Source organism: Salpingoeca rosetta (genome assembly GCF_000188695.1).
Source record: "Salpingoeca rosetta unplaced genomic scaffold supercont1.25, whole genome shotgun sequence".
NCBI classification, from domain to species: Eukaryota; class Choanoflagellata; order Craspedida; family Salpingoecidae; genus Salpingoeca; species Salpingoeca rosetta.
The window spans coordinates 664954-687387 of record NW_004754909.1 but is presented as its reverse complement, the minus strand read 5'-3'; the positions used below and the strand labels follow the sequence as shown (position 1 = coordinate 687387).

General features: G+C 55.4%; 4 protein-coding genes across 4 annotated transcripts in view; 3 read left to right on the top strand and 1 right to left on the bottom strand.

The window, feature by feature from the left end:
* The first annotated feature begins 288 nt into the window (after window positions 1-288).
* PTSG_08859 (uncharacterized protein) lies at window positions 289-1375 on the top strand. The gene is made up of 2 exons (XM_004990188.1): window positions 289-800; window positions 1072-1375. Exons 1-2 carry the CDS (start codon window positions 341-343, stop codon window positions 1179-1181), a joined length of 570 nt encoding a protein of 189 aa, XP_004990245.1. The 5' UTR covers window positions 289-340; the 3' UTR covers window positions 1182-1375.
* Window positions 1376-1453: 78 nt separating this feature from the next.
* PTSG_12804 (uncharacterized protein) lies at window positions 1454-13237 on the top strand (the record flags this gene model as incomplete). The annotated part of the gene is made up of 30 exons (XM_004990187.1): window positions 1454-2044; window positions 2210-2331; window positions 2581-2653; window positions 2830-2889; window positions 3084-3180; window positions 3369-3438; window positions 3650-3733; window positions 3871-3941; window positions 4143-4230; window positions 4386-4465; window positions 4868-4920; window positions 5106-5156; window positions 5397-5580; window positions 5789-5882; window positions 6084-6274; window positions 6472-6778; window positions 6984-7101; window positions 7315-7586; window positions 7786-8211; window positions 8504-8561; window positions 8707-8772; window positions 8992-9293; window positions 9518-9542; window positions 9727-9798; window positions 10001-10181; window positions 10420-11380; window positions 11583-11712; window positions 11953-12017; window positions 12296-12451; window positions 13037-13237. Exons 1-30 carry the CDS (start codon window positions 1489-1491, stop codon window positions 13235-13237), a joined length of 5214 nt encoding a protein of 1737 aa, XP_004990244.1. The 5' UTR covers window positions 1454-1488.
* Window positions 13238-14073: 836 nt separating this feature from the next.
* On the bottom strand, window positions 14074-15761 carry PTSG_08856 (uncharacterized protein; the record flags this gene model as incomplete). Its single annotated transcript, XM_004990186.1, has 1 exon — window positions 14074-15761. The coding sequence occupies one exon, from the start codon at window positions 15759-15761 to the stop codon at window positions 14130-14132; it is 1632 nt and encodes a 543-aa protein (XP_004990243.1). The 3' UTR covers window positions 14074-14129.
* A 207-nt stretch (window positions 15762-15968) lies between these two features.
* The window catches only part of PTSG_08855 (kinase subdomain-containing protein), a gene marked incomplete at its 5' end in the record, with an annotated part of 8455 nt that continues 1989 nt past the window's right edge, over window positions 15969-22434 (top strand). The window contains 16 exons of the mRNA XM_004990185.1: window positions 15969-16110; window positions 16287-16466; window positions 16555-16617; window positions 16817-17795; window positions 17991-18084; window positions 18374-18472; window positions 18707-18748; window positions 18923-18994; window positions 19206-19324; window positions 19484-19529; window positions 19677-19721; window positions 19852-19967; window positions 20217-20299; window positions 20446-21750; window positions 21906-21976; window positions 22210-22290. Of these exons, the coding sequence (XP_004990242.1) occupies window positions 15969-16110; window positions 16287-16466; window positions 16555-16617; window positions 16817-17795; window positions 17991-18084; window positions 18374-18472; window positions 18707-18748; window positions 18923-18994; window positions 19206-19324; window positions 19484-19529; window positions 19677-19721; window positions 19852-19967; window positions 20217-20299; window positions 20446-21750; window positions 21906-21976; window positions 22210-22290 (3537 nt within the window). The remainder of the gene's footprint in view (window positions 16111-16286; window positions 16467-16554; window positions 16618-16816; window positions 17796-17990; window positions 18085-18373; window positions 18473-18706; window positions 18749-18922; window positions 18995-19205; window positions 19325-19483; window positions 19530-19676; window positions 19722-19851; window positions 19968-20216; window positions 20300-20445; window positions 21751-21905; window positions 21977-22209; window positions 22291-22434) is intronic.

The window sequence follows — 22434 nt, the reverse complement described above, 5'->3', positions numbered from 1 at the left end:
ACACACACACACACACACACACACACACACACACACACACACACACACACACACACACACACACACACACACACACACACACACACACACACACACGCACGCACGCACGCACACACGCAGACAAATGGGGGAATGCAAGAGGGGAAGAAGCATGTAAGAATAGTGCACACACATCCAAACGGCATACACACGAGCAAACACAGTGAACGCTCCGCATGCTTGTGTGTCATTCATGAACTCATGTATTTTTGCGTACACACCATCACCCGCGCACGTGTCTTTGTTGACAGGGGTTGTGCTGCGCGTTGTGGTGCTGGCTAGCGAGACGGAACTGGCGGCAATGGGTGGATATGAGCACCTCCTCTCCAGGTTCGACGATGCCATTCCAGGCACCACCACAAAGCACATGCGCGTCACAAGGGCAGCTGATACGACACAAGTGATCAACGGAACGGTCTCCATTGACGTGTCAGTGCTTGCTGGCGGCACACACGCGGCGACACAGCTGCTGAGGGATGCGCTGCTGGCGGCGTTCAACACCAGTGTTGCTGCTGACAACAAGGTCGAGTGGACACTGTTACGCGCTGGATGCGAATGCCCTGAGTTGCCGCATGTGGCTGGCTGTGACGTTGGCGAAGAGGTGTTTTATCCACCGCTTGCCGATGAGAGCGGGATTGGAGCAGCGCCGTCGTGCTGTCCCGTCTGTCTGTCCAGTGCAGAGCATGAGTACCAGCACGCCAGCAGCCTCTACATTCTGCAACACGAACAGTACCAACACGACATCGCTTGCTTCCACCAAGGTGTGCTTGTGTGTGCGTGTGAGTGAACATGTGTGTGTGTGTGAAGGTGTGTGTGTGTGCGTGTGTGTGTGAAAATGTGTGTGTGAAAATGTGTGTGTGCGCGCGCGCGCGTGTGTGTGTTTGTGTGTTCACGTGGTTGTCTCTCGGGAGTTGCTGTGTCAAGCCTTCAGCGCTTGCGCATGCTATACTATTCTAGAAATGTTGTCACGTCCTCGTTTCTCACTCTTATCCCTAATGCTGTACCAACCAAACCAACGCAAACACATTGCAGATTTGCTCGCCCACCAAGACGAGGTGGCTGCGTGGCAGGCTTCCTTCAATGCCTACCTTGCTGCAGAGCAAGGGTTCTTCTCCACGCAGTGCACGCTGCCCACAACCTGACGGTACAAGGGACTGAAGTGAAGAAGGGACTGAAGTGAAGAAGGGAAGGGACGACTGCACCACAGGCACCACAGGCACCACGAGAAAGAACATGGGTGCTTGGGTGAAAGGTTCAGGATTGTTCTATTGTTGTTGTTTGTTGTTTTGTTTTGCAAATTCGATGTGCAAATAATGAATAAATGACAAGAAGCGAGCGAGCGAGGGAAGACTGTGTGTGCCTGCAAGCAAGCAAGCAAGCAAGAAGCAAGACACACGCTTCATTTACACCAAGACAGACGCAGAGCTGCAGAGCTGGATACAAGCGGAGATGAAGCGATTGTGGAGACGGAAGGGCGCCAGGGCGGCGCAAGGGGAGGAAGACGAGGAGGGCACGCATGGAGTGGTGACGGCTGACGATGATGTTGGCAGAGCAAGCCACATGAACGAGGTGGTGGAGAACGAGGAGGAGGCGGGGCGCCGAATTGGCCAGATCGTGCAGCAGAGAGATCAACAACAACACGAGCAGGGGCAGCCTCAAGGCGCAAGCAACAGCAGCACCAGCGGCGTCGGTGGCGGCGGCGAGGAGACCGTTGCGGTTGATGAAGCTGTGCAACATGTGGCTGCAGCAGCGCCCCAGGGCCGGGACAGCGGACAGGTGGCCAAGCGGAAGGCAAACAACGCACCACACCCGCAATCACACAATGCAACGGAGCAGCAGCAGCCGTCTCCAACAAGCAAGAAGGAGAAGAGACGACGCAAGAAGCACAAGCAGGGCAAAAAGGAGAAGCACAAAGAGACACAGCACCACGAGACGCCGCCTTTCTGCCAGTCCTTTGAGTGTACGCTCAACTGCTCCTCACCTGATCTCGGCTGCACGCTGATTGGTACGCTTCGCTCATGGCATGATGCATCATTACCGAATAGCTGTTGTGCTGTGTGGTTCTGTGCTTGTAGGGCGTGTTGTGGCATTGCGTTGCTCACGACTGAGCGGTCTCACGTCACACCACCCTTTATGCTTTTGGTTCATGGTTGAAACAACCAATGTACAGAGTATGGCGACCTGCCGCCACGCATCCAGCGTCTGCTCGTCACAGCGAGCGGCGTGTTTGTGGACTGGATTGATCCCAGCGGGAGGCTGGCCCACGACACCACAGTACAGAAATACGATCAGGTCTGCATGTGTGTGTTTGTGTGTGTGCGTGCGTGCATGTGTGTGTGTGTGCGTGTGTGTGTGTGTGCGTGTGTGAATACAGCACTGTCACAGGGCTTCTCCCCCCCTTTTTTTGTTGATCTTGCTGCATGTGGTCGCTCACACGCACACACACACGCACACACACACACACACACTCATACACAAACACTTCGTTGCGTTCCCATGGCGGCAACAACACTCAACATGCTGCGTGCATGCATTTTACAGGTCGTTAGAGTGAACGATGCATGGGTTGTGAACAAGCCAACCAACGCAGCACTGCGTGCGCTTCACTACGCGGGTCAGTTCACATACTTTTGCACTCCTGAACAATGGGTTCTGTTGTGTTTTATTGCTGATGTCGTTTTGTTGCTGATGTCGACGCCAAGCCCTGTCTGCTCTGCGTGCGTGCCTTTTACGAGACGCCGACCCTCACGTGTGTGTTTGTACATCTGTGCACTTCTGCCGGTATGATAGGCAAGACAAAGCAGATCACGCTGCAAGTGTGGAGACACAATGCCATCGATGCTCGTCAAGGTTGTCGTGCCTGTTTGTACATCTGATCCGTTTGATGTGTCGTTCAGCCAGCATCACCGACTGCACGTCCTTGCCCTCGTATTCGCACATTCACGCACACGCGCAAACAAGCCAGCGAGCGTATTGCAAACTGCTTGCAAACTACAAAAACACATGCACATGCGCTCACCTGCAACGCAACTTGCGATATGTAGGGAGCCAGCAGGCGCTACTGTTCCACTCGCCAAAGCGCCAGGAAGCCAGCGATACTCCAGACGCCACAAGCACTTCCCGTATGGTGTCCACAATCACGTGAGTTGTCATGCCAGGCGCGCTATAATGTCACATTTGTTGGCTGCCACGAAAGTGAGCTGGTAAGGTGACACATTTCCATCTCGCCAATAACCTATTTGGCACACTCACCCCACACGCTGTCACTGCCTGTTTGCTTGCTTGGGTTGCGTGCACGGTCGTTTGTTTGATTGATCTATTGCTTGCAGCTTGGTAGCCGACTCGTTTGGAACCGGTATCGAGCTGTCACCAACGGATATGGGCGAAATCATCGTCTCGGTACGAAAACAGCGCCAGCATAGTTGCTTGATCTGCATGTGGCACGTATGAATGCATGTCCCCACACTTGCAAAACTCACCATGTGCAACACTGCGTGTCTTCTGTGAATCCTCCTCCTTCTCCTCCTCCTCCTCCTCCTCCTCCTCCTCCTCCTCCTCCTCCCCCTCCTCCTCCTCCTCCTCATCATCATCATCACCATCGCCTGTGCAGCATTTAACGCCGGGGCTGCCGGCAGCGATTGATGGGCGACTGCGGCACGCAGATACCGTTCTTGCCATCAACGGCAAGGGTGTGGTGAGTTGTGGGGTCACACGCCGTGGTTTGAGTGCAGGCGGCACAGTTATGCATAGGAACGAGTGCTCTGCGGTGGTAAGCTTAAGTTCTCACACAGGTATGCTCGCTGGTTTGAATTGTTGCCTGATGGTGCACAGAGCGACGCCAACGTTGACGGAGCACAAGACGCCCTGAACGCGCCAGGAACCGTCCACATCACCTTCGCAAGGTGTGAATACAGTCACATCTTGCAGTGTGATTGTGTGCGTGCGTGTGCGTGTGTGCGTGCTTGTATGTGCTGACGACTCCCTCACCTGTCTTACATGAACACCATCTCAAATACCACCAATACCACCACCACCACCACCACCAATACCACCACCACCACCACCACCACCACCACCACCACCACCACCACCACAACTACTAGGGACCAATCGGAAGCGGATGTGCAGCACACGGCGGCGCTGCTGGCAACGGCCGCTGTCAAGGACCCAGCCACCATCCACGATACCATGGTCAGTGCAGGGGGAGAGACAGGAGCACTGTGTGGCTGCACTTGTGTGTGTTTGTTTTATCGTTGTGGGACGTACGCTATTGAAGAACACACCATTAGCTCCTCCACACACCTTGCTCGTGCATGTCTGTTTGCTTGCATGCAACCGTTGCGCAGTTGGCCCACGCTGCCCGGTACAACGATCTTGCGTTTGTGCAAGAGGAGCTCAGCCGCACAAGCGCACACCTCTTGCCAAGGTATGGCCTTTGAACCATTGAGCTTATGCCTGCAGATATCACACAGCAGGCTCACGTATTTGTGCTTGTGTATGTTTGAGTGAGTGAGTGAGTGAGTGAGTGAGTGAGTGAGTGAGTGAGTGAGTGAGTGAGTGAGTGAGTGAGGGAGTGAGGGAGTGAGGGAGTGAGGGAGTGAGGGAGTGAGGGAGTGAGGAAGTGAGGGAGTGAGTGAGTGTGAGCGGTTGTGTGTGAGTGAGAGTGATTTGTGGTGTGAGTGAACATGTGTGCATGTCGTGGTTGTGTGTGCTTGTGCACGCGTGAGCCTGTGCAGGCATATGTGCTACGTCTCAACCACCCACTGCACACACACACACACACATTTCTCACGCTGGCTTGGTGGTCGCATTCTCTTGTTCTCCTCAGCCAACACAGAAGCCAACCTCAGCTCAGCCTCACGTTTTCACCGTCGCGTCACGGTGTGACTGACCTGCGCTTTTGTGTGCTTTGTTTTCTGTGTTCATCTGATCTGCTCTTGCATGCGGGTGCGAGTGTGTGATTGTTGGGAGTGGAACATGCACAGGGTGTTTGGAGCAGTGCCAGCGACGTGGTCTCATGACTTTGGTGTTCTTCACGTGCTTGCTTGCATTCCTCCCCTTTGCAGCCGCGTCACATCCAGCGCTGACACTGAATGGGCACGCAGCCGGCGAATCTTGTGAGTGCCGCTTGACTTGTACACAGCATTCCTGATCGAGATGTCATGTCACACTCACCTTTGCCACGTACATACGCACACAACACTGCAAGCACGCTCGAATACACTCGTCCACCAATCAAGTACACCTGCGGGCTTGTGTTTCCACTCACATTAAAAGCACACACACACACATACACACATACACATACATACACATACATGCATGTACGCGTCAACACACGTTCTCATCCATCACAGCGACAGATGCACAGGAAGCAAAGCAGGTTGATCTTGTCCACGCAAAGATTGAGCGGAGAGATGGCGAAGGATTTGGAATGACAGTGGCGGGATTGGAGGGCGAGGACGTTCACGTTGGTTCACAGGGCGTCTTCATCGCCGACATTGTTCCGGGCGGTGCATGCGATCGCTGCAAAGCAATTAGGTGTGTGCGTGCGTGCGTGCGTGCGTGCGTGCTTGTGTGTTGTGTGTGTGTTTGTGTGTGTGTGTGTGTGTTTGCTTGTGTGTTGTGTGTGTACGTGTGTGCACGTGTTGTTTGTCTTTAAAGGTATGTGCGACCTTAGCTTGTACCGTAATCTCTCACATGATCGATTTTCGCACGGGGTGCGTTTGATCCTTTGCTTCTTTGACAGGGTTGGGGATCAGATTATTAATATTGAGGGCATGAATGTTGTCGACGACACGTATGACTCCGCCATCACCCTCCTCAAAGCTTCCGGCCAAACTGTACGCATGTCGAGTGTGAGTGTGAGTGCGGGTGTGCTGATTGCTCTGCTGAAGCGCACAGTGTGAGTGTGAGTGCGGCGGACGCGAACACCATTTTGCCCCCATACCTTTCCAGCTCACATTTTCCTGTCTTTTTTTTTTTTTTTTGTGTGTGTGTGTGTGTCATACTGTCCACCATCATCTTTCATGACACCTCGTTAGGTGTCGCTGGTGGTTGCACGACGGAAAGTGTCTTCAGCATCCTCCGCAGCGGACGTCAACGGCAACATCACAGACACAAGCACGGCGCATTCACACGTGCACAACAATTCCGCCATCGTGCTGCAACCGCCCTCTGATCCAACTGTCCTTGACTCCCTCTCCTACAACCTGAACCGCGCCCTCAGAACAAGGTGGGTGCAATTGAAGCGATGCTGATGCTGGTACTGGTGGTGGTGGTGGGGGTGGTGGTGGCCATGTGAATCAGTTGCCAGGTGTGGCGCCTGCGTCCGTGCTTTGTAGTTGCCACCAGAATCCGCACTGACGACAGTCAAGCTTGACTGACAACGTCCCTGCCACCCCCCCCCCACACATACACACACACGCACAGTCGGGAGGATGACAGGCTGGCGTACATGGAGGAGTGGCACAAGGATGTGGCGTATGCGTTCAGCCAGCACGCAGCATCCCGCCCAGAGGGTGTTGGGTACATCAGCGATGGTGGCAGCGACGACGTGGATGGTGATGGCCGTGGTGACTATGGTTATGGCGAAGGAAGCGGCGATCACATGTACACAATGCGTGATGCCGATGGATACGAATACGGGCATGATGGCGCAGATCCTGAACATGACACGCACGACACCTCATTCATGAGCACCAGCGAGGCCAATGGATTGCGAACCACAATCCTCTCGGTAAGTGAACATGCTTCGTTATGTGTCGACTGTGTTGTTGTGTTAGGTGGGCACGTCCCCCGTCGACATTGTCTTGTCATCGTGTGTTGTCATCGTGTGTTGTCATCGTGTGTTGTCATCGCATTAACATGCTTGCTTTGTTTCTGCTCCAATTTTACTCACTACCACGACCCTCAACCCCGTGAACTCCTTGGTTTCAATCCAGGCCACCCCGTTTACCAGCCACGACATTTTGGTCTTTCGCGTGCCTGCACGCACCAGCGAGTCATTTGGTGTTTCTGTCGCTGATACCGTGTTGAGCGGCTACCCAGCCCACCTTGCAGGTAAAGCTGCGTGTATGCGTGTGTATGCTGTGTGTGTGTGTACGTGTTTGTGTGTTTTTCGATTCCCACTGCTGTGGCTGGCTATTTGGCAGCTGAGTTGGTTTTCGTGCATGGGAGTACTTGTGTCATGTCTCTTCGTGTCTTGCTCACACTTCATTGAACCCTCGCCCCATCCAAACACTTCAACTGCACGCCGCACATGTGTGTCCACAGCCAACCCCAACCTGCACTACCTTCGTGTGCATGCAATGGCCAAGGATTCCATGATGCGTGACGTTGGCTTGCAGATTGGCGATTGCCTGCTTGGCTTCAACAACACGCCTCTCTTTGGCATGCCACGCGAGGACGTGCTACGGCTCCTGCATAAGGCGGATGATGCTTTCATCTTGATCGTTGGTCGCGAATGTGACCATGATGATGATGGCGGTGGCGACGGCAGAGCTCCAAAGCAGCTTGTGGCCATGACCATTCAACACATTCCACAGGTGCGTGTGTGTTCTTGTGATTGTTTGCTTGTACCTGTGCGTTTTTTCGTTTGTGTAGTTATGCGTGCGCGAGCGGTCGCGAGTGAACATGTGTACGTTTGTTGCTGCGTCCACATGTCTTCCTTGCATGAGCCTCTTGTGTCCTGACAAGCTGACACCTTGCCTTTAATCTCATTATTGTTGTCATCACGCATTGTAGGCGATGCCGCTGGTGCAAGTGCATCCAGACAAGATCCCCAACAGCGAACACACGTGTTTGGTGGTGGACAGTGTGGCGAGCAATGCTCTTCCCCCGACAACTCACCCAGCATCGTCCTTTCTCGACACCAGCCGTACTCACTTGGCCCACAACGACACTAATACGGAGTACAGCGGGAGCCACAGCGACACTGGGCACAATGCACACGAGCCCAAGTCGCAACGACTTGGTGACAACGAACCCAACAGTGCAAACACAGATCAGCACAGCCCACACGGCCTCTTGCCTGGCGATGTGTTGTTGTACGTCAACGAGCACTGCTTGGTGGATACCGATGACATGACGCCTGCGATTGACGCGATTGCTGTTGGGTTCACACTCCGCTTCTTCCTCATTCGAACGCTTGTTGCGTCAAAAGAACACGACGTGCGTGTGCTTGTGTGCTTGTGTGTGGGCGTGTGTATGTGCGCGTGTGTGTGTGTGTGTGTGCGCGCGCTTGTGTGTGTGTGCGTGTGTGTGTGTGCATGCGCGCGCGTGTGTGCGAATGAATGTGTGTGTGCGCGTGCGACCGTGTGTTGGTGTGGCTGCTGTTGACTGCTGTGTACCAAATGTTAGTGGAGGTTCTGCTCTACCATGTGTAGTGTAGTGATGCTGGTGCTGATTGGCAAGGTGTTGCTGACATGTTGCCTGCATGAAACACGTGGTTGCGCTCTTGCAGGAGGCGCCACCTGTCAATATGGTAGAGTTTTCCCACTTGCGCGGAGCACAAGACTTGGGTATGTCACACACATGTGTTGCATGCCACGTGTTGTTCTTGAGGGCGCTGTTACTGCTTGCTGTTGTATTCTTTCTTGCAGTACCACGGCTGTGGTGAGCCAAGCCACTCACTGCATGCGCACTCGCGCACGTCTACGCGTGCAGTGGAAATGACACGACAGCACCTGGAGCACCAAGTTCCGCCGTCACTCTCTCCAAGGCACCGAGCGCGTGAGTTGAAGTGGTGTCGGCGATGTTGCATCATCCACAACCTTTGACCTGACAGTGTTTGCCGGCACGCAATCGTATTCACGCACACACAACCACACACGCACGCACACACAATGATTACACATAATCACACACAATTACACATAATCACACACACAATCACACACACACACACACAATCATACACAATCGCAAACACACATACACCACGTCATACAGCGTCGTGGCAGAAGGCGGAGGCGTTGTTTGGAACACATTCCGGATGGTCCTCTCGGCGACCAAGCGATTTGCTGGAGCAGAAATTGCTTCCAGGCTCACGTGATGCATCCACGGGCGAACTGAAGATTGCAAGCCGCCAGCGTCCCATCCCGCTGCCCACACGCGCACACACGCACGCCTCCATTGCAGAAGAAGTGGCACCCACACAAGCGCAGCAAGAACATCAAGAGCAGCGCGTCACTGGGGATCACGATCGAAGCACCGCTGCCGAAGCACACGAGATCATGCAGAGCCCAATCCCGGTGTGTGCTGCATTGTCCCACACAACGTCCTGTCAATCTCTCTGGAATTTTGCCCATTCGCTGTGGGCTTTCGAATTGTGTGATCGCACCATAATATGATGTAACAACATCATACCGTCACATTTTCGCACCATCACAGTACAACGTGTCATCTAGCACTTTGCTCACCAGTTTGATGTGTGTGTGTGTACTTTTCTGGTGTTTGTGCTGTACCGGCTCTTCAGCTTCCGCCTGGCAGCCTCCGAATGGGTATGATGAACTCTTGATCCTGCATGCATGCATTAATCTGTTCGCGTGCATTGTTTGCTGGAGTGAGTGCACTTGAGGGGGTGTGGGGTGTGCGTGTCTGACGTCACCGGTTCATGAAGTCTCACTTCATTGGATGCATGGTCCTGTTGCGCATGTTGTTATTTGTACTGCAAACGCGCATCAGTTCCACTGTCGTCTGGAGACAGTGGATATGGCATGGTGCTTTTAGGCCCGCACACGGCAGAAGACCCACTGGGTGAGATGCCACGCACTTGTGTGCGTCGTGCTGTGTGTTTGTGTGTTGTTTGTTGGTTGATTGCGTTTGTTTTGAGTGTTTTGTTTCCTTCGCTTCGAGCATACATTCACATTCACACACACACACACACACACACACGCACACACACATATACTCACCTGTTGTTCCAATCCTTTGCAATTGCACACTCGCATGCATGCAGGCATTTTCATTCTGGGCATCCACGCCAACTCCCCAGCGCGTGCTTGCAGGCAACTTGTGGTGGGCGATGAGATTCTGTTCATCAACAACGTCGATGTGGCGCATGTCATGCTCACAGAGGTGCAGACACTCATGCGGGACTCGGCGCACCTGACGCTCACCGTCAAGCACGACACACAACGGTTCGTATGTGTAAATGTGTGTGTGTGTGTGTGTGTGTGTGTGTGTGTGTGTGTGTGTGTGTGTGTGTGTGTGTGTGTGTGTGTGTGTGTGTGTGTGTGTGTGTGTGTGTGTGTGCAAGCACAAGTGGCTGTTGGCACTTGCGCGCGTGAAAGGGCCTTGTCATGTACATCTGCACTCCAAACATGATGTTAACCTCGAATTGCCTCACCGCCGTGCCATTACCTCGTGTGCAACCAGATTCGATCGCATCAAGCAGATGGCGATGGACCGGGAGGCCGAGGATGGCACAAGTAGCGATGACGACGACGACGACGATGATGACGATGATGATGATGATGCTGAAGGGGAGAGCGAAGCAAGCGCAGACGCAGAAACCAACGAGACAGCTGCCCCACAGCAGCGGGAGCAAGGCAGCAACCCCACTTCGCGCTCAACAAGCGAAGCACATTCTCAACAACACCAACAACACAAACAACTCCAACAACAACAGCAACAGCAGCAACATCGTCGGCAACTACCGACTCGGCCCAGCGGTGGCGCTGGTATCGACACCACCACACCTGCCACCACCACCAATTCCTCCTCCTCCTCAGCGACACCGGTGACAGACGCGTCACCACAACCAGCAGCTGTTGCGGCCGACAGAGGCCAGGCGGAGACGGTCGGTATGGCCACGCAGCCAACCAGCAAGAGCAACGAGCAGCAGCAGCAGCAGCAGCAGCAGCAGCAGCAGCAGCAGCAGCAGGTGGATGAAGAATGTGGAAGCGGAGATGATGATGAGCGTGTGTGGGTGGCGTTGCCTTCCCCTCCGCCCAAGCCGTCCTCTGCTTCATCTGCTTCGGCGGAAAGGCGGAGCCCACGTGTGTCGACACGCGCGTCAGGCTCGCGGCCCAACACGGGCAAGCGCCGCAAAGGTTCACGCTCGCGAACCAAATCGCGTTCTGTGACATCGGACCACTCGCTGCTGTCGAGCGAGGACGGTGTGTGCTCGTCCATCACCGCGACCACGAGCAGTGGCGAGCGACCCACCAGCCCGTCGTCGCTGACAAGTTCACGCGGTGCATCCACACAGCCCATGCCAAACCTGGACGTGGACAGCAAGGTCGCGCACCTGTGGAAGAGTGATGATGGCACGGGCTCGCGACAAACCCCAGCGTCCCGCCGACAGCCCATGGTCAATATGCCCGCGCTCTCAGAGGTGAGAGGCATGGTGTGCGGTTATGTGTGTGCGGTTGTGGTTGTGTATCGTGTATCGTGTATCGTGTATCGTGTATCGTGTATCGTGTGTGTGTGCGTGCGTTTCTTTCGCGTGCTTGCGTCAGTGTTTTCGTCTGTCGTGGCGAGTCAATGCAGCTCACCCACACGCTGGGTTGTGCCATTGTGTTGTCCATGCACGATAGGATTACGAGGCTGAGAGCATCGTTGCAAAGGCGTGGAAGAACAGGTCTCCACAGGCGCCGCCCGTTCGCCGCCGCGCTTCGTTGGAAGATATGGAAATCATTCGCGTCGACGTCGAATTCAACTTGAGAGGTGTGGACGTTACACGGGTTGCATGCGTTTTCTGATGGACGGTCCATGGTTTGCTTATCCTGTTGTGTCTTTGAAATGCCCGGGCATGAGTGAGGGCGTGGCGTTGTGATGTGATGTAAACTGATCTCGTATCACATCCACTCACAATTCTGCTGCTGCTGCTGTTGTTGTTATCGTTGTTGATTGGGTTGCTGATGATGGGATTGCTGATGATGATAACATGATGATTACATGTCACAGTGACGGGTCTTGGGATTGATTTTGCCCCTGGAAAATTGGAGGGCCACAAACACGACTACACCCTGGTGAGGATTCGTGCGTTTGTGGAACGTGATATTGTGTGTGTGTGTGTGCGTGGAACGTGGTTGTGTGTGTGCGTGTGTGCGTGTGTGTGTGTGTGTGTGTGTGTGTGTGTGTGTGTGTGGAACGTGGTTGTGTGTGTGTGTGGTTGTGCATGTGAATACATCTGCCCAGCAACTGTGCCATAATCACGTGCGCGTCACTGATCCGTGACACCTCACATCTCCATATGCTCATATCCTATTGATGCTGTTGGTATTTTCACACTCCGAATCGTGACCAGGTGCAAAGCGTGTTCCCCTCGTTCACGCTTGGCAAGACGAGCAGCCTGCAGCGTGGAGATGTTCTCTTGCGCATCAACCATCGCGACGTGAGCAGGATGCGGTTTGCCGCCGTGTGCTCTCTCCTCTCCTCCTCTATCACCGATGCCATTGCTCAGGTGCGTGTGTGTGTATGTATGCGTGCGTGCGCGTGCTTGTGTGTGTGTGTGTGTGCGTGCATCTGCTAAGACGCTGCGTGCACTCTGCTGTGGTTTAACGTGCTGTACTTCACCCTCACCCCCCACCCTCACCCTCACCCTCACCTCCCCCCTCCACCAAATTCCTCCACTCGCCTCCCTCTTTTCGGGCGCATTGCCATCTGCACACATGATAGCAAGGAACGCTGTCGCTATTGTTTGCCCGTCCAGCAACAGAGAGTCCTGTGAATGGCAGCGGTGGTCCTTCTTCCTCCACCAGCGCACGACACGTTATTATTCGACGCGGCAGCTCGGTACGGCGGCATGTTTATGAGCGTGCGTGCGTTCGTTCATGCGTGCGTGCGCGTGTTCATGTGCGTATATCTGCATGTTTTTGTGCAAGGGGAGGAGCGTGCCGCTGTGCCTGTTGAATGCATTTTTCCTTGCTTGCACGCATAACGTCTGCCTGCTCTTTTCCAGTACAAAGCGTCCACCCCCCGACCAGTCCGAAGTCACCGTTGTGCCACTCTCACTCTTGTGTTTGCTTATCTTTCTATGCGATGACAGAGCTACGGGCTTGCACTCCGCAGCACACCTGATGAGAGCACGGGGAAGCACGTGACAATTGTGCGTGGCGTGAAGCCTGGGTCACACGCAGAGTCGTGCGGTGTCAGGGCAGGCGACCTTGTCATGGCGGTCAACGGAACACCAGCGACGAATCTCACACACCAGCAGGTACCAGATGCTGTTGTTGTTGCGGTGTCATGATGTGTGTTCGTGAACTCGAAGGCATGTTTGCTTGGTCGCTTGTTTGTGTGGTTGTTCGTGAATACGCTTGTTCGTGTGTGTGTGTGTGCGTGTGTGTGTCACAATGATGTGTGAGTGAATGCGCTTTTGTGTGGATGTGTGTTGGTTTCAACTCTTGTGAGTTCAAGATGCGCATCTCACAAGTGCATGCTTGGTTCTCACACGCTCACCTCTTTCCCCTTGCTCTCGCCCCACACCCGTGGCACGGCAGATTGTGGACGCTGTGTGCGGATCTCCGAACAATCAAGTGGAGCTTTCGCTCTCCGATGCCCCACCACCACAACCATCATCATCATCGCCACCTCGGGCTGCGACGAGTGCTGGCTCCAGCTCAGGGCCATCGCCAACAAAATGATCCCCCCCCACACACAACTTCTGCGACGTGCACACTTTCCAGACACACACCAGAACTTAGTGTGCTACTGAATTGGCGCGCAGCGGATGAAGAGTTACGCGTTCCCATGTTCAATATCACACAATCCCCCCCCCCGAGTGACTTACGCGTTGTGCATACACTTGTTCTCACAGCGTACAGCGGTTCAATTACGCGAGCCCATACATAAACAGAAGGAAGCTACAACTCCGGTTGAGTCGTGACAGTTCGTCTGTCGTGTCAGTGCAAGGGAGGGACGAGAGGAGAAGCCACATTCCCTCAATGCATGCAGACGCACGCACACAAGAGCACACCAATACAGGCACACAAGCACACCAATATAGGCGAGTTGATAGAAAGACACACTCTAATGTACAGATATGCACGTAGAGATGTAGACACACAGACACAAGCACACACAGACACACACAGACACACACAGACACACGCACACACATGCACACGCACACACACACATGCCTATGAATAGTTTGGTCGTACAAAGCAGCGCACAAACACGTCCTGTCCACCGCCGCCACCGGCACCGCCCACCAGCGGCAGAATGGGATCGTGCGGGGTGACCACAGACGAGGTGTCCCCAATCACGCACACCTCGCCCGTCTTGGGGTGCACCACCACAGACTGCCCAAGCTCGTCTCCGTTCACCGAGCCAATGATGGCTGCACGCACGGGCTCACCAGATGCCATGCGCAGCTGCATGACAAACGAGTCTGTGTTACCAACCAACGTCTTGTTGAGCAGTGGCGAGCGAGTCCATCCACACATGTACACGCTGCCCCGTGCGCTGTCAACGGCAACAGACCTGCTGTTTTCGTGCGACGACGAGCCAAACTGCCTCACCCACATGAGCTGCCCGTCCGCGCCACGAAACCGCGCAATAAACGTTGCAATAGCGCCGCTGCGGTCAGTGGTGTCCTCGCCAGCAGCAGCAGCGAGCGTACCGGTCGTGGTGCCGGAGAGGAACACATCGCCAGTTGTCTCGTCGATCGCTACGGAGTGTAAGATCTCTGCCTTGTCTGTGCCAATCCCATTGACCCACAGCACCTCGCCATCCACACTGTCCATCATGACCACGAAGGCGTCCAGGTCGCCAAAGCCCTGCATGTGCCCCGCCAGCGGCGCTTCACCAGTGACGGCCACGGCGAGCGTGTGGCGGCGTGGGTGAAGGCGAATGGCCAACGAGTTGAGCATGTCGTTGTCGTCAAACGTCTTGGTCCAGAGCACTTGGCCCGTGGCCAGGTGCAAGCACGTCACGGTGGCGTGGGCAATCGGCTCTCCCCCGCTGTGCCCGTCGCCATTGAGGCCGCTGTGCCCGGACACGTACACCCGCTGCATATCCGTGTCTACGGCAACGCCCCGTCCAGACTCATCGCCAGCGCTGCCGAGCTGTTGGCTCCACACAATGTCGCCTGTATCGCTGTCCAGACGCACCACAAAGCTGTCCTGGCCGCCGTGAAACATCGTGCCTTCAGCAATGGGTCCGAATGTGAATCCTGTCGCCAGCACGTCTTCGGTTGAGCCGTTATCGAGGGCGATGTCAAGCACCACGCTGGATCGCGTCGAGTTGAGCACGGTGTGCCAGATGACCGTGCCCGTGACGCGGTCCATGCACGCGACAAAGCCCAGCAGCACGGCGCCAGGCACGTCGCTCGCGGTGCGTCCCCCAATGAAGACGCGGCCGTTTCGCCAGTCGAACGCACCGGCGTACGCGTGGTCATCGCCGGCGCCACCCAGCTGGACGAGCAAGCGACTTGAGAACCCGGTCTGTGCCCCGAGCTGTTCCTCCAGCTGCCGCACACGCTCGTGCAGCTCGTGCACGTCGATCCCGTTCACTCGCACTTTGGGTAGCAGTGGCGGCGGCGAGTCGCCGGCCTCCTCCCGCGACGCGTTGCCCGGCAGATACGTGTCCACCAGCATGTTTCCATATCTGTCCACGACCACCGTCGGCGCGTCCTCGTGCTCCGTTCCCATCACCGCGGAGAACGACAATGATGGCGATGACCAGGCCGCAAGCAGCAGCACAAGGAGGCCAGCGCTTCCATGCACAACAAAGCGGTCGCGGTGGAAGGACCTGCTCGTGCTGATGCGCATCGTGCGTGCTGTCATGTGTGTGTGTGTGTGTGTGTGTGTGTGTGTGTGTGTGTGTGTGTGTGTGTGTGTGTGTGTGTGTGTGTGTGTGTGTGTGTGTGTGATGTGAGCACGTTCGATCTTGAAGGTTGTGGAGAGTTTTCGCGACCAAAACGCCACACGAAGAGAGACAGAAGACTCAACGTTAACGGCACACACACACACTCGACGATGGATGTGGGAGCGCTGAGCAATGAGGAGCTGGCGAGCCAGCTGCAGCAGGTGGGGGTGACAAGCTACACTGCAGTCAAGCTCATCAACCCCTTTATCCGCAAGACGGCGCTGCGCAAGCTCAAGTCCCGCCTTGACGAAGGTATGTTGTGTGTGTGTGTGTGTGTGTGTGTGTGTGTGTGTGTGTGTGTGTGTGTGTGTGTGTGTGTGTGGGCGCCTGTCCCTCTGCGTATGTGTGTGTGTGTGTGTGTGTCTGCGCTGCTTCTGTGTGCCCGGTGACACTTCTCACTCACACTCGCGTCCCCGCCGCGTATGTAGAGGGCATCGCGTATGTGGACAGCAATGCCGAGCCAAAGGACACGGTGTTCTTTGCCATTGCATCGTTGGATGTGCTGAACACTGGGCGCGTGCGTCTCAAGGGAGCACATGTCCGTGCCGTTGATCTTTCTTCGCTCCCCTACGACGACGACGACGACGATGACCAGTGCTGCCTCGCAAGTAAGCACAGTGTGTGTATGGCTTTCAAAAGGGGTGTCTCGTTCACGCGTTGCGTGCTTACATTTGTTCCTCTTGGCGTCTCTTGCAGGCGGTGTGTACAAGATCACTGTCCTACGCAGCAAGCGCACACACGTGCAGGACCGGCTCGAAGGTACACGTGTGCGCATGTGTGTATGTGTGTGTACGCTGCTTGTGTGCACCGCTCTCTCGCTGCTGTGTGCACTGCGCATCAGCCTCACACCCACGCGATCCAATCGCGCGCGCGCACACACACACACACACACACACACACACACTCACTCACTCACTCACTCACATGCACACACATACACACACATACACACACACAGAGCTGCCTGGCATTGTGTTCTGCCGGGTTGTTGGGTCGGAGGATGAGGGACTGCGACTGCTGGCGAACCCAGTGGTGATGGCCTTCTTCAGCCACACTGCTCCCATCCACCTCAACACGGACTCAGAGCTCTCAGAGCTCTCAGTGGCACGAGAGAGCGCCATCATAGACAAGGGAGGATCAGAAGAAGGGGGCCAACATGGAGAGCATGAAGCAGCAGAGCAAGACGATAGCAAAGGCCAAGGCAGTGCGCCAGCCACAGCAGCAGCGCATGCCACAGCAGGGGTGCTTCGCTTCTTCTCCTCACGCCTGTCCATACTGGCCCGTGAGGCGAAGACAAACCCGTGCATCACCATCTCCTTTGTTGCACCAGCAGACACCACGCAGCAACAACCCAGCACCACCAACAGCAGCAACAGTAGCAGCAACAACAACAGCAACGACAACAACAGCAGCAGCAGCAGCAACCACGACAGCAGCAGCAGCAGTGTCCCTCCCACCACTTCCACCTCCTCATCCACCACCCCTGCCACCACCACCGCTGAAGCTGAGGATGAGAAGCGAGCAGCGTTGACGGCGATGAACAGATGCACGGAACGACGGGCACGTGAGGCCAAGGCGCTGGCACGTGAACTCGGGCGCTCGCTGGGCGGTAGTGTCGGGTTTGTTGCTGTTGGCTCGCTGACGGCAGCACGGGAGTGGTGCGAAGCAGCGATGGCCGAGCAGAAGCGAAGGGACAGCGCAGTGGCAGCCGCTGCTGTCGGTGGTGCGAACGATCAAGATGGAGAGGGCAATCCAATCACACCCAATGGTGGTGGTGGTGGTGATGATGACGCCAGAAGCACGCCGGTGAAGGACAAGACGAAGGTGGCGGCAGATGTGAGTGCTGGTGAAGAGCACGTGCCAACGCCGCGGAGGGAAGGGCTTGGCGCCAAGTTGGGGCAGCTTGAGACAGCGATCGAAACCAGCGACCTTGCAACGTGAGTCGCCGCGAGGGCGTGCCTCTGTGTGTGTGGGGGGGGGGGAGGGGGAGGAGGGAGGGGCAAGACGAGGTTCTGGTTTGACGAACACAGTTCTCGTACACACACACACGCTCACACACACACATACGCATTCACACACATGCATACATTCACGCATGTTCACACGCATGTGCGCGTTCGTGCGTGTTGCAGGTTCAAGGCTCTCATTTGCGATCCAAAGTTGCTGTTTGAATCGAGCATCAAGGACGAGCACACCCTTCCATGCCGTCTCCGTAAACCACAGGCGGTTAGTGGCTCCTTGGTGTGGTTGTATGGTTCCTTGTTGCTGTCAACTTGGGCCGTGCTTGTTCAACGCATGATTGGTGATTGACCTGTATTTGGAGGTACACACCCACCCACACACACACACACCCACACACACGACCAAACACACGCACCCACACACACACACACACACACACACACACACACACACACACACACACACACACACACACACACACACACACACACGCACACACACACACACACACACACACACACACACACGCACACACACACACACACACACAAAGGACGACGTTGTGAGCGAAACGCCGCTGCACGCCATTGCCATTCGCGGGGAAACGGAACTTGCTCGCGCCCTCTTCAGCCGAATTCAGGAGGCCGTGGAGGTGTGTTGCCGTGATTGTACCAGGACGAAGGGAGAAGAAGGGTGGTGGCATGGCATGACGTGGTGTGGTGTGCTCCCGTATGTATTGCAATGTCGACACAAATTTGGACTTGTGTGCGTGATTTGCACTTTCACACACACTTGGGAGGGATATTCGTATTGAATGGTTGGAATGATGTGAAACGCGTTCGTGTGTTGTCATGTGTATCTCATCTGACGGTGTGTCTCATGGCAGAGTGATCTGATTGGCGATGACAAGACGCCGGATGAGTCCAAGGTAGCACACAACTTTGCTTTGCCACACATACACCCTCCTTTCTTTCCTTCCTTGTTTCACACGTTCCTACCACGATCTTCACCGCGCCTTCTCATCCCACCCCACCCTTGTGTTACATCGGGCCCCTTATTGTTTTGCACCCTAACTTGCTGTTGCGTGGTGCATCGCCAACAGCTGCGTGAAATTGATCGCCTCGCAACGGCGCTCACCCTCAAGTACCTCATGTTCCCCATCCGCGGCCAGCCGGTGCGCGTTTTGTATGTGTGTGTGTGTGTGTGTGTGTGTGTGTGTGTGTGTGTGTGTGTGTGTGTGTGTGTGTGCTTGGCTGCTTGGTGGTGTTTTGAAGTTGGTGAACCGATTGCCATGCCCATGTCCTACTCCCTCGCTCTCACTCCCTCGCTCTCTCACTCACACACACGAACACGCACACACCACACACATGTGCACGTGTGCACAGCCTGCTGATCCCCGCCGGCGCACGTCGAAGGATGAGGATGACGCATTCATGACTGCACTGCATCTCGCAAGTGCACACGGCCACGCTGATACCCTTCGTCTCCTGCTCAACTTGCTCGGGTGTGTTGTGCCGTCGGTGTGGCATGTTGTTCATTGTCACGCGTCCTTTGATTCCTTGTGCTGCTGCTGCTGCTGCTCTGTCGCCTTGAGTGCACACACACACACACACACTCATACACTCACACACACACATACGTGCACTTGTGTGTTGTTTTGCAGCGGTACGCCCCCTCCGCGTGCGTTTGGGAATCGCACACTGGCTGACGTGAGTTGTATTTCCACACACACACACACATGACTGTCATGCTGTGGCTCTGTTGTTCACACACATACACGCACACACACTGACTAACACGCACACGTACTCACGCACTCACGCACCCACCCACCACCTGTCACGTTGAACTCTCAGGTTGCATGCACACGCGTGAAAGGTGCCGTCCCTGAAGAAACCAAGGTCAGTGCCACATGCTATCCACAACACTCAAAACACTACTGCCAGCACAAATTCAACTGCCAACTGCCCGTGACGACCACATGCACGTTCACACACATACACGTATATCTGTGTCGCGCCATGTCACCAGGCGCGTGTGCTACGCGTGATTGCGGGCCGGTGGTTCGTTCCTCTCGTTGGCCGTGGACGGCGCACACGTGTTGGGGCGCCGTGGTGTCCAGAGTACATGCAATCGACAACACAAGAGTCAGTCGCCTGTTGTGTTGCTTCATGCCGATGCTGGTGGTGGGGATAGTGGTGACTCTCGTCATGTTCCGTGTCGGTTATTTCGTGCATTGTTCACCTTCACCCTCTGTGGCCCACCACTGCATTTCTTCAACTCCTTTTGTGTGTGTGTGTGTGTGTGTGTGTGTGTGTGTGTGTGTGTGTGTGTGTGTGTGTGTGTGTGTGTGTGTGTGTCGTCATGAACTCCCGTTCATGCAATCACGGTGTCAGGTCTGAGTTTCGCGCGTTTGCTGGTCCAATGACAAGAGCCGAAGCGGACGCCTTCTCGTCGTTTTGGCGCCGCGGCCCAACAGGTGATGCTGTGTCGTGTGTGCGCCACCTGTGCCTTGTGTGCGTGTGTGCGCGTGTTTGCATATGTGTGTGTGTGTACCAGTTATCGTTGACACACATGATCACATCATCACCGTCACCACCATCATCACGAATATCACCACCTCAGGTGCTGCGCGCGGAGTGCAGTCGCCGCTCGTGCGGTCCCGCAGCGACATGTCTGCACTGCAGGCACGATTCGGCGCCCTCATGCGCGAAAACAGCAGCAGTGGTGGTGGTGGTGATGGTGGTGGTGGTGGTGGTGGTGATGGTGGTGGTGGTGGTGGTGGCAACGTGAGCAATGCCACGGGTAGCCTGCTGAAGGACATGCAACCGCTGCCTGAGGTCGACGAACAACAACAACCCCAACAACAACAACAACAACAACAGCAGCAGCAGCAGCAGCAGGAGGCGGAGGAGGAGGAGGAAAGGGGGAAAGAACGCGCTTTTTCCAGTACAGGTACAGCAACACCAACATCAACAAATGCGCCTTCAGCGGACACATCTGCATCGACGGCGACTGCTCCGTCGTTGTTGCTGCGGACGGGCGGGCGGGCTGTGTCTGCACCCGTGCTATCAGCACCATTGGCAGGCATCCAAGGCAGCCACACTCATGAGGGTGATGTGGATGGAAGCGATGGTGGGGATGATGTTGATGCACTCACGCTGGCATTGGACAAGACCTCGGTGTCATCACCTTCAGACCACAGGAGAGTGGATGCAACTGCCGCTGCAAGCACTGGTACTGTTGACACACCAACAACAACCGCAACAACAACCGCAACAACAACTACCGCAACAACAACCGCAACAACAACCGCAACAACAACCGCAACAACAGCCGCAACAACAGCCGCAACAACAGCCGCAACAACAGCCGCAACAACAGCCGCAACAACAACCGCAACAACAGCCGCAACAACAGCCGCAACAACAACCGCAACAACAGCCGCAACAACAGCCGCAACAAATACATCTGTAGCGACAACAGCGGCAGCCGCAACACACGGGAGCAGCCACACCAGCACCTCCACCAACACGCCACTGCACAGCGCACCGCCGACTCCCGCTGGCATTCGCACGCCCGTGCTGACGGCCAAAGGGCTGCAGATGCGATCGAATCTTGAGAGCGCGGTCACGGTGGACATGTGGTCCGAATTGGAGGACTTGCGCAAGGCAGACCCATGCAAGGGGATGGAGATCAAAGGGCGTGCACTAGCGCGTTTAGCCGGCGTGTCGTGGGAGGAGTACTGGCCGTTTTTGGGCTGCATGACCAACTTGGGCACGGATGAAGGTCTGCAGCGACTGGAGGACTATTTCTCCGTCACTGACATGCGCTTTGTCGGCGGCGAACGCACCAGCGCGTGGGACGTGACTGCTTTTGTTGCCTGTCAGGAGCACCTAACCATCGAACAGGCCAACTCAGATCCACTCTGTACGTGTGTGCTTGCGCGCGCGCGTGCGTGTGCGTTTGTGTTTGGGGGTTGTGTTGCTTGTGTGCACGTGTGCTTCTGTTCTTGTGGAGCTCATTGAAGTTCCTCACTGTATCACAAATCACTCCACCCTCCCACTTGTGTTGTGCACATTCAGATGGCGAAAAGCTCAAGTCTGCGCTTGCCGTTCGCTTTCCGCACGTTATGCGCTGGTTCAACGTGTTGGAGGTGAGCTGTTGGAAGGCAGTGTTGCTAGCACAAGATACACTGCACGCACACATGGGCAGGGGCCTATGCACACGGACATGCACACACACACACACACACACACAGAGGCAAGTATTTCCCATGGTCACACGCGCACACACACATACTCACACATGCGCACACACACATACTCACACATGCGCACACACACACACACACACACACACAACGATGTGTCTGTATGCTGGTGGTAGGAGGAGCAACGAGCTGTAACATCGCAGCCGATGCAGCAGTCACCGCTGTCTCGCCGCGTACAAGAGCGTGCTACTCCCACGGTAATGACGAAGACGCATTGATTGATTGCTTGCAACTGTGCATGATGCGTCGACGCTGAATGTAGATGCTGATGCCACGACTCACCAACTAACATAAGCACATACACAAACACACACTCACGCATACTCACGCACATACACGCA